This window comes from Bos taurus, chromosome 3, assembly GCF_002263795.3.
Source record: "Bos taurus isolate L1 Dominette 01449 registration number 42190680 breed Hereford chromosome 3, ARS-UCD2.0, whole genome shotgun sequence".
Taxonomy (NCBI): domain Eukaryota; kingdom Metazoa; phylum Chordata; class Mammalia; order Artiodactyla; family Bovidae; genus Bos; species Bos taurus.
In genome coordinates, this window is record NC_037330.1 from 67,807,252 (window position 1) to 67,819,301 (window position 12,050).

General features: G+C 43.2%; 1 protein-coding gene across 1 annotated transcript in view; it reads right to left on the reverse strand.

The window, feature by feature from the left end:
• The window catches only part of ST6GALNAC5 (ST6 N-acetylgalactosaminide alpha-2,6-sialyltransferase 5), a 208,386-nt gene extending 201,364 nt beyond the window's left edge, over positions 1-7,022 (reverse strand). The window contains 2 exon segments of the mRNA NM_001192804.1: positions 5,708-5,935; positions 6,747-7,022. Coding sequence (NP_001179733.1) covers positions 5,708-5,935; positions 6,747-6,761 — 243 coding nt within the window. The 5' untranslated portion in view covers positions 6,762-7,022.
• Between the last annotated feature and the right edge of the window lie 5,028 nt (positions 7,023-12,050).

The window sequence follows — 12,050 nt, forward strand, 5'->3', positions numbered from 1 at the left end:
GGAAAGACACGACATACCTGGGCCTGAGACTGCCCTGATGTTTCTTGTAGAGAAAGGACTTGACGTAAGGTACCACCAATACACCCTGCTTTCTTCTTTCCTTCCATAAATACTTATTGTATACTGACCAGTGGCCAAGCATTAGGCCTGAAGTTAAACTGTTCAGCAAGAGGTATAAATATCTGCTGTCACAGCACTTAGATTGTACTTGCGGGGAGGGCAGACAAGACACAAATAAACTTTCAGTTTATTTCGGATATTGTTAAGTATTATTAGGGAAATAAAACAGGCTGGTAAAATAGAGAACGACCGTTGAGAAGGGGGCTATTTAAAGAGTTTGATACCCAAGAAGATTATATGTGATCTGAGGACTAAATGATCAGAAGGAATCAACCATGCAAAAGATCTTGAGCGAGAGCTTTCCAGGGAGATGAAATAGCCAGTGCAAACGTCCTGAGGCACAATCAGTGTGCAAGGATCAGAAAGAGGCCAGAATACCTGACACTTGAAAGGGAGCCAGGTCAGACTCATCCACTAGGTACAATCTGGGCTTTGGCATAACGGTATCTTGGGATTACTCCTATGGGAAGTTGGAGAAATACTCCTGGATCAGAATTAAGAAAGGTTAACTATTTTATTAACCTTGTAAGAATACTTTTCCAGTTTAAAACAACTACATTATTGGAAATTTTTGCCAATAAAAAGCTGTTCATTTCATGATTTCTTTTAGTTGATGCTTTGTGATAACAGAGTTTTGTCATAATTGGCACTTTACATTTTATAATACTTGAACACTGCAAATGAGTCACTTTAAATTTCTTTGAGAACCAAATTTTCCTTCACTGGATGCCTCAAATATTATAAAAGAGTCTAATGAATGATATAAACTTATATCTGGAATGTATATACCTCTCTAAAAAAAGAATTCTTATGCCATAATTTCAAAGTAAGTTATATGGCACATACCTTTTTAGTGAAAGAGGAGAGTGAAAAAGTTGGCTTAAAACTCAACATTCAGAAAACTAAGCTTGTGGCAACTGGTCCCATCACTTTATGGCAAATAGGTGAGGAAACAATAGAAACAGTGACAGACTTTATTTTGGGGGGCTCCAAAATCATTGCAGATGGTGATTTCAGCCATGAAATTAAAAGATGCTTTCTCCTTGAAAAAAAAAGCTATGACCAACCTACACAGTATATTAAAAAGCAGAGACATTACTTTGCCAACAAAGGTCCATCTAGTCAAGGGTATGATTTTTCCAGTAGTCATGTATGGATCTGAGAGTTGGACTATAAAGAAAGCTGAGCACCAAAGAACTGATGCTTTTGAACTGTGGTGTTGGAGAAGACTCTTGAGAGCCCCTTGGATTGCAAGGAGATCCAACCAGTCCATCCTAGAGGAAATCAGTCCTGAATATTCATTGGAAGGACTGATGCTGAAGCTGAAACTCCAATACTTTGGCCACCTGATGCGAAGAAGTGACTCATTGGAAAAGACCCTGATGATGGGCAAGATTGAAGGCAGGAGGAGAATGGGATACCAGAGGATGAGATGGTTGGATGGCATCACCAACTCGATGGACATGAGTTTGAGTAAGCTCCAGGAGTTGGTGATGGACAGGGAAGCCTGGTGTGCTGCCGTCCATGGGGGTCACAAAGAGTCAGAACTGAACCTTTTTTTTCAGTTTTGAATTCTTTTTGCAACTCTTGCATTGATTTGTTTTAGCATTCCAACTGGACAGCTACTAATTAATAGTGATAGTACTATTACCTCTAAGCAGTTTGGTTTTGTCTATATAACTGAGTGCTTAAGGAAAGAAAGAACCAAGGCAAGCATGCCACTGGTACATGTAAAATCCATTCTTGCTAAAGCGAGGAGAGAGCAGCTCAGCTTCAGACCTTATGATCACTGCTCTTTATAAGCCATTTAAGCAAAGGGCAGCCCAGGTGACAAGTTGGCCTTCTGTGATAAGAGCTCCTGTTCACTGGAAGGGCTTCCCTTGTTGCTCCACTGGAAATGGGAATTGGCTTACAGTTTCATTTCACAGGGTCCACCAGATGGCCAATGACTTTACCTACCCGGAGCCAATCCAGTCTGGATATAGAATGTGCTACATGCCCCCTCCCACTCTGCTGGGAGAATTGGTGCTTTCCTCTGGGGGTGGTTTGATTTAGTGTGTGTGTGTGTTTCTCTGTGTGCAAGCACACACATGTGTATTTTAGTTTGATTATACATTATGCTGCAGTTCAAAGGCTGAAGTTTCCCCAAACCATGAAACTTGGCTTCTTTGCTTAGATCTGGCAGATCTGATTAGAAATCAATGGCTTCCAAAAACAGGGACCAGGAAATGCCAGGAGGCAGATACAGTAGCTGCAGTAACAGACATGTAACAAGATGGAAATGAGTTAGTGGGAGATTTGTAGGGAAAAGTTTAGGGGAAGGGTTGGGAATGAAGAGAAAAAAAATCTAAGACAGAGTGAAATGGCTTCATTGTCACAAGATATTGCAAGAATCCCTCACTTACTCAGTCATACTGGAATTACAATTTCCGCTCACATCTTTTATGAAAGAGGAAGTATGGAATATGACCATGCAAAATGATATTTTAAGCTTCTATACATATTGCTCATCACTGGCTTGACTTGCGGCATGTCTTTCAACAAAAGCACATAGTGATTTAATCTCAACAGTAATTCAGTCTGCAGCGTATAAGACAAGACTATCATCGCAGACAGGCGGTAATTTGTGAAATTCAGGTGTTGGGGATTAGGACCGCCTGTTGAATTTAATCTTGGAGTTATAATGTTAATACCATCATGTAACTGAACAAAAACACTACATATTTATCAGACTTTGGGACCTCCAGCCATGGAGATGTGAACGTTTTCCTAAGTGGTATCTGTAACCCTCTCCAGATTCAGTAAATCAATGGGAAACAGAAAGTCTGTTGGAATTCTGATTCAATATGCAGCAGCATATGGCTTGGTGGTCATCACAGTCAGGACATCCCGTAATTTTTCTAAAGCCTGATGTAAGAGTGGGGGACAAAAGCAATCAGAGCATCATCTGGCAACACAATAAGAATAGAAAAGCTTTCATTTCTTACCTTCCTCAGTATTCACTGGAAAGAAAATTCCCAGCAATAGTCTAACAAATGATTTCTACCTCTGCTTAAGCAAGACTATACATAGGAAACTCCCAAGTAAACCTAAACAGCAACTGGGAGAGAACATAAACCTTTTACATGTGTACCTTCAGAGAGCCATTGGAGATGAAACTTTGCCCAATTTCCAGTCAGTAAACAGTAGCAGTAAAGTGACTACTGGCTTCCCTGTAAAGAATCTGCCTGCCCAGTGCAGAAGACACAGGTTCGACCCCTGGGTCGGGAAGATCCCCTGAAGAAGGAAATGGCAACCCACTCCAGTATTATTGCCTGGGAAATCCCATAGACAGAGGAGCCTGGCAGCCACAGTCCAAGGGGTCGCAAAGAGTCAGACATGACTTAGTGACTAAACAACAACAAAGTGGCTACATTCTGAGCAGCTTACATTTCATTCAGTGGGACAATTGCAATGATGCCTAAAGAGAAGGCACTTGTTTTAAGATCTGCATTTGTTCCTTTGCTTGAGGCAGGGTAAACTTTTTTGAACCCTTTGGATATGGAATTTTGTGAGAAATTGGTTTTCTATAAAACCAATTTCATTAATATTATCTACAAAGACCTTCCTGGTCACATTTATAATTCTCTGCTAAGGTCTTCCACACATATCTATCATTCACAAAACACTTTACAGTTTACAAAACCCTTTACTACAGATAATCTCAATTTCTCATATATAGTGTCCCTATCCCTTTCCCAAAAGGGCTGTTCTTCATTTTAATGAAATACAATGCTGATTCACTGAAAATGAAAACCAGTATATTAGTGTGAATAAACATCGTTTTGAAAAAGAACATGAGGGCATCATAGTTTGCCTTAGGCTATCAACATTCTTAGCTAGTGCTGGTCCAGCAGGAGCGCACAGGAAGGGAAGTACTAGCAACATCTTCCTAAAGGTAGATCACAGCTTTCGGCAAATTTACCTTTTGACATCCCTATTAACAAAACCTTCACAAATGCTAGCCATTTACATTAAACAACAGCCATGAAAATCCACCATGTTCAATAGATTCATCATAAACACATAAACACCACATCCATCCACAGTCAGAAGTCAGTGCCCAAACTTTTCTAGGACTCAGCCCTTATGGGTTGCTTGCAGATACAAAGTATGTAATCAATCAACAAATTAAAGAGAAACAGAAGCCTTAACTGTGAAACTGACAGCTGTTTCTACTTTTGATTTTAAGATCAACAGACCCCTCCCCAGCAAATCACTTCCTAATGAAATCTCTCTCTTTTCTGCTCCCTGAATCCTTCCAGTGCAAGTTCCACCTTTTCAAAGAAACTTTCCTTAATCCTACCAGAGCAGAGATCTTTCTCATCTCTGTATTCCAACAATAAAAACTGTTTATATCCAGTATTTCCCATACATTTATATTTACCGTCTATCTCTCTGTCATCTATCCATCCATTCATATTTCATGGTATGTTGTTTTTTCCCCACAGGCATTCAAAGATTTCTAAAGGTTGGGTCTTGCCTTAAACTCCTTTGTACCCTTTAACTCCTTAGCATAATACATTGCACAAGTGAGTAGAAGTATTTTGATGGTCACTTTAAAAAGTCTGACTTTTTCATGCATGACAAAAGCCACCTTTTCACACAAAAGGAGCACCTCCTAAATATTACTTTGGTTCACAACCATAAAACGTAGTAATACATAAAGCAGAACAGTTGGGTGATTTCAAGAGGTAGCTTTATAGAGCATATATGGAATGGAATGGTGTTTTAATAAAAATATATTAACAGCTTCAAATAATGGGAAATACATTTAAACTGTATTAAAATATCTTTTTAGAATCAAGAAACTTGATTACAATTCTCCCAGAGGCTTCACACTCTGAAACCAGAGATTTATTATTCCAGGGAAAGAAAGCTCAATTTCTTAAAAATTCATCTTATTAATTATTAGCCAAGCCATGCAGCGGCTTCCCGGAAGGCACAGGAAAATAGGCCCTCAATGATGAGTTTCAAGCCAATGGAAGCTGAGTTTGTGCCTCAAGCCTTCTGCGCCTGCCTGGGCACTGCTCTCCAGGGCTGTGATAATTCAGCCCTGAGCATCTGAAGCAGTGATCAGATAGGAATCTGCGAGCCTGAGCAGCGGCCAGCAGAGGACTAGCTGCTATTTAGCTTCCGGCACCCTGTCCGAGGTAACCGCTCGGACTGGTACCCGCTCCATTCCCGGGTCTCCTCCCATTAGGGCGCGACTCGGCCGCCAAACCCGAGGCTTCAGGAATCCAGCACCCAGCAGTAGCTGTCGTTCCGGGGATGAGCGGTTCTAGTTCCAGGGACGGTTCCTGTTAGGAAATTAGGCTTTGGGGCGCACCCATCTCATTCCTGTTCCTTAAAAAACTTTGATACCTTCTCCAAATAGAAATTCACACCAAATAGTAACTATCCCATCCCACCCCGCAGGGTCCACTCCCGCTTCCAGCCTCCGAATGGCACCTACTCACGGCGCCTCCCAGCCCCGGGGAAGGGGGCAAGTTCAGGTGTGCGGGATCCCCAGGCTGGGTGGCGGGCAGGCTGGCGAGCGAGCTGTCACCTTGTGGTCCACCACGCCGAGGTATCCGTCCAGTGGCCGCGGTCCCGCGGGGGTCTCCGGGCGCGGCGGGGGGCTGCTCTCTGCCGACCGCCGAGAGCTGAGGGTCGCCGCTGCCTGCTGCTGCTGCTGCTGCGGGGGCCGCTCCTTCTGGCCTCCGAGGCTGCTGTACACGAGCAACAAGCTGGTGCACATGGTGGTGAGCGCTAAACACACTGCCAGACCATGGCGCTGCGGGCGGGAGAGAGCACAGGAGAGTCTCTGAGCGCCGACCCGGGAGGAGCGCGCCCGGCGGGGACACCAGCGCGACGGTCAGACAAGACGGGCGGGGGAGGTCGGGGTCGGGGGCTGCATGGCTCGGTTTCTACCCCGGCCGCTCACAGCCCGGGCAGAGAAGGCACAGTCCCCGGGGGTACCGCAGGGGATGTTCCCTGCGCGTAGCTGCTCTCAGCCGCCACCGCCTCCCACATCTCCTGGCAGAGGACAGGTGGTGCGCGGCGCCCCGCTACGCGAGGGACAGCGCTCCGGCGGCGGGGGCAGGGGTGGGCTTGCACTTTGGGAGGGGGCCCTCTGTCCCCAGATCGGCTGCTGGAATGTCTAGCCTCTCCTTTCTGGACCCTTGGGGCTCTACCTCGGCCATCCTTGCAAGTTTGAAATAACGACAAGGAAATCAAGAAAGTCGGCAAAGGTCCCCCGCTTCCCGCCCCTCTTAGTTTTTGCCAAGCTGTTGCTTTAGGGCAATCCCCATTCCCAAACAAGACGCCCACCACTCCTAGGTTTCTCTGGCTCTCGGCTGACCGCTCGGAACTCCGGCCGGAGATCCAGGAGCCCAGCAACCCGAGTTCCCGTTCCGGCTCTGGGATTCCGAGCCTAGCAGAACTGAGGAATCGGGAGTAGACCCGGAGCAGGTGAAAAGTTCTCCCTTTGTAACGGGCGATCTAGCAGCTCAGGGTTAGGCGCCCTGGAGCTCTCCCGTGCGCCCTGGGGACGCTGCGCCCCGGGATCCCGCCGATGCCCAGAGGAGTTACAACAAATGACTCACCACCAGGGTCTTCATTTTGGGCACTTCTTTTGTGCGGAATCCTTAGGCACGCGCGTCCGGGGCCACTTTTTCTTGGAGGGTTTCCATCGTGGGTGACGGGGCGGAGGCGGCTTTGATTTTCGCCCGGCGGCCAGCCTCGGCTGAGTGAGCAGGGGAGCCACGGGACCCAGGAAGCGCCGCTGTTGCAGAGATTAGAGACAGAATTAAAACTGAACCGGACCCTCGTAGTCTCTCAGCGATCTACACAACTGCCGCCTGCCGCCGCCTTTGGGTCCTAAAGACCTCTTCATTCCCCCCTTCCAGCCCCCAAATAGTAATCTCAGCGGAGTAGAATTTCTTGGGCGAGAGAGTTAACTGTGCCAGTATACCCACCTCTTAGTCCAAGGGCTTATTTATCTTTTATGAAGTCATCAAGTAAAAAGGAAGAGGGAATCCAGCTGGATTCTGAACATGATAGCCATTTGAAAATTTGCAAACTAATATTTCTGTTTTGTGATTTCGGTAAAAACAAGCCAACAACCGAAATGTCAATAGCTCTATTTATAGAATTTGCGTTTATGTTCTTAGCAGGGAGGAATCTGTCACGAATTTTTTTTTCAAGTAAATTAATTAATATTTCAGTTTTCCAATTGTAAGCTTTCTGATATTCTCTTCCTGCTTAATTTTACTTTTTTAAATTTAGTGATTCTCATGCAATCTTTATAGCCTCATTTTCATCCAAATTATTAAATTCATTACGTTTTAAATATTGTAATTTATTTATTTTTATCAGCTCCTTGAGGTTCCTAGTGTTCATCTAAATGATTTAAGTGTTAAGAACATTCAGCACATCATATCCACAGGATTAACTGGACCTGTAGATTCTTCTTAATTTAAATGAAAGATTTCTGGCTGCTAGAGATAAAATTGTTTACTGCTTATTTTGTAAGAATCTTAAGGCCTTTAGTGCTGTCCTTGTGTTGTTCTACTGGACTGACAGTATATAATTTCACATTTAGAACTCCAATTGAAATTAAAAAAAATAATTATTTGTTTTTTCTCAGGAAATGCATATCAATATCTTGTTTAAAGGATGATCTCCCCTTCTCCCACCCCACGTTGAATTACAAATGGCATTTGCTAAATGTCTAATTTAGTTGGAAACATATTTTTTGTGAAATTGCTCAGTGAGAATAGTTGTCTTAATGTATTACTCAATTCCTCACCTGTAGCAGTGTAATGTTAAAGATTACATTAAGATGGAAATGATCAGCAGACCAACTGAACCATAGGCACAATAAGAGCTTTCTCAAGGCCAAAGAAGGCATTACAATCCGGTTTTTTAATCTTCACTAATCCATTGCTGGACTGATGATACAACAGAAACTATTTTTAACTTATGAAGCATCCTTCTATACTCAGTATTAAGAAAGTTAAAATTAGTCAGTGCAACAATGACTATTAATGCTATGTGTTTGGGGGGAAGTGAGAAATATATGGGATTTAGCCTGTCAAGGAAGAACAAAAATTTCCAAACAGTGTCCAACATTGCCAGCCTTGAAGCTATTTATTCAATTTGTGCTCTAGGCATGAATAGTACCAGTTGTTAGGGCAAAAAAAGCAGCAGCCAGAGGAGAATCTTATCGGGTCTTGGCAATTCTTTATTGGGTGGTTGCTCTTGACACTCCAATTAGGGAAACAAAGGACCATCTTGATGAATTGGCGCAAGCAGATTATCTGTGTTTCTCCAGGGCTACTTTTGAGATGCTACTAGACATGGTTTTGCATTTTTCAGAATGATTCCCCTTCCATCTAGTATGTTGCCCGGTGACCAATAAAACACTTCTAATATATTTTGCCATGCCAAACAGAGCCATCATATTTATGATTTAAGCTCATGGCAGCACGTTGGACATCTGTTACACAGTATGTCTGACCAAATTCATTAAGCTTGTGCTTTTTTTCCCCCTCTCCTGGGATAGCAGTTAGCAAGTAGCTCGATCTACTTATGAGATGACCAGGATAAATTTGAAAAATGTAATTCTGAAGTTGACTTGAATAATTTCACGGTCTCTGGCTCTCAAATATTTGATTAGATTGACGCAAAGGTTTTAGGCACTGTGGTCTGAGAGACAAATGGACAAGGGCCTTGGGGAGGGCAGATAAAACAAGTGACAAAAGTGAGAATCCTTGTGCTGTTCAGTGTAATGATCATTTAATGATCATCTGCTATCTGGTGATTTTACATCAGGAAATTCAGAGAGGAATAAGACACAGATCCTGTCGTCTAAGAGCTCACAACCTAAGGGGTGTGTGTGTGTGTGTGTGTGTGTGTGTGACAAGTCTGCAAGCTGGTAATGAAAGACTGAATTAAACATATATTTGTCAAGTGCCCACCATATTAAGCATCTCCTCTAAGTACCTATTACATGCCAGACATGGGGATACCTGGATAAATAGATGACATGCTGCCCTGAAGCAACTCACAGCCTATTATTCCCAAATAACTGCCATGAATCTTTATATTACAAAGAATTAGGAAACAATCAAAATGCTTGGCTTTGTTTTCAACTTCTGAGTGCTAGCTTATTATTACCCGAGGGGCTCAATATCTTAAGGGTATCCACCTCTGTTGATATAACTTTTTGCACACTTTTCAGTTAGTACTTTGAAGAGCCAGAAACAGCAGAAAATAGGCAGCATTCACAGACACTTGATTGACTTGGAGACAAGTAGACAAGTCAATAAAGTTTTTTAGTTCATCTAACTTGTCCAGTTCAATACTAAGTGAGTCGAGGAATCACAGTTTGCTTCTCAAAATCCAGGTAGCTGAGATGGATTTCTCACCATTTAAAATTTTGCCACAGTTCTGCCTCTGGTGCCATCACATCCAATCAGACAGATTCTTACCTATGAAAGCAAAAGAAAGGAAAGGGAAAGAAATTGCATGTTCCACTATGTAGGTTATGAGGCAAACTGAAGGTGAGGATTTATGAAATAAGGCATGAAATAAGGCATGCCATAGATTGAGAAGGTGGGATCTAGAGGTTGAAGGGAACGCCTGCCTGTACACAGGGCCACAGAGGCACCAGAAAGCTCCCAGGGAGAAGGAAAGACAGATTGCTGGAAACTAGTGAGCCCTGCCCATGACTGCTAAATGACCTCTCAAATCAGAAACAAACGTTTCAAACATTCCAAAGATGTATGAAAAGCAGAAAGCAACATAGTGTAAACTGCATTAAGACATAACTGATTTCTACTTTATGATCTTAAAGAAAAAAATGCTGTGATAAATGCTACAAGAGCATAAAGTTTCATAATGGCAGAAAGTCCCAGAACAAAGTGATACTTGTTCCTCAGTTTCCTTAACTCCTTTTACTTCACCTGCATGTGAGCTCAGTTGCCTTGTGTCTGAATCTTTGGACTGTAGTCTGCCAGGCTTCTGTCTGTGGGATTTTCCCAGCTAGAGTGAGTTGCCATTTCCTCCTCCAGGGCATCTTCCCAACCCATAGCCTGTGCCTAATGGGCTGCATGGTTGGGAACAAATGCATGGAGTTTGGCTGTCAGGACCCAGATTCTGACTTTAACACTTCCCAGTGCTGTGACCTTGGGTTAAGTTATTTAGCTGTACCTTGATTTATCTGTAAAGTAGCAACTACAAGAGCTCCTGCTTCAAAACATTGTTGTGAAAGTTAATTGAGATACTACAAGTGAAGTGTCAAGAGGAAATACTCAGACCATTGGTTTAGTCTCTAAGTCAAATACGATTCTTTGCGACCCTATGCACTGTAGCCCACCAGGCTCCTCTGTCCATGGGATTTTTCAGGCAAGAATACTAGAGTGGGTTGCTGTTTTCTTCTCCAACAGGTCTTCCTGATTCAGGGATCGAATGTAGGTCTCCTGCCTTTCAGGTAGTCTCCTGCATTGCAGGTGGATTCTTTACTAACTGAGCCACCAGGGAAGCCTAACAGATTGTTAGCTGTTACTAATAATACTTTGGTTAATAAATTAATACTTTGATTACTAATATTATGATTAATAGACTGGATTTGAAGGGGAAAAAACAGGGTTTGATCTGTGTGACCAAGACCTGCATGACTTTGACCAAAGAACTTAAAAATATTAAGCAAACTGTAAACTGACCTGTAAAATGAATATAACTAAGCCCTGCCCCCAAATTGTTGGAGGGGTTATTATGATGTTGTATAATTGACTACTTTGTAAACTATGAAGCTCTGCATGAGCTAAGATAATAGAAACTCTTTTCATTCATCCAAGAAATATCAGTTGAGCATCTACTATGTGCCAGGGACATAGTAATGTGACAAAGACAAATAAGCCCATGAAGCTTATATTTGAGCTAGGGCAATGAACTAATATATTAGAATGTCAAGAACTAGGAAAAAATAGCAGGGTAAAGCAGGCTAGAGATTGGGATATGATGTAGTACTGTTTTAGTTGGGATAGTGACGTTTGAGGAGAGATTTTAATAAAGTGAGTGAGGGAGCCATGAAGCTATCTACAGGAGGAGCATTTCAGGCAAAGGAAACAACCTATGAAAAGACCATGAAGTAAGAGCTTGGTTGGCATGCTGAAGAGCCAGCAAGGAGGTGGTATAGCTGGCGTTGGAGGGAATGAGAGGAAGAGTTGTGGAAGGGAGCACTGAGCGGTAGTCCAGGGCTAGATTGTCTAGCACCTCATAGACCATGAAAGCACGGAGGGAAGGAAACCCATTGGAGGGTGTGGAGCAGAGGAAGGCCATGGATTCTTACTATTCTGGAAAGAAAGATCACCTGGCTGCTGTGCAGAAAAGAGCTTTTAGGGGAGCAAGAGAAGGAGGGAGACCACTTAGGAAGCTCTTGCAGTGGTCTAGGTGGAAGAAGGTGGTGGTGCTTTCAGGAGAAGTGACTGGTTTAGGGATTTGCTGGTACTGGGTATGAGACATGAGAAAAAGAAAGTGGGCAAGCAAATGCAAGGCTTTAGACCTGGGCACCTTGGGGAAAGATGTTGCCAATTCCAAGATGATGAATGCTCTGGAAAAGCAGGTTTGAGGGGCTGAGAATAGAAATTTGCATGTAGATGTTCTCAATATGAAATGTCACAGGCGATTGGAATTCAGGCATTATGTTGGGATTAGAGACATGAACAGGGCATCATGGTTCATGAAAGGATGAAGTCACCTAGGAATAAGCCAGGACACAGACGAGAGGAGGTCACCAGCCTGAACCCTGGGAGCTCCAAATTTCGGATGCCGAGAATAGGAGGCATTATTACAGCAATGATAATACTGAAGAAAACAATAAATGACTCTCTGAACTTGATTTG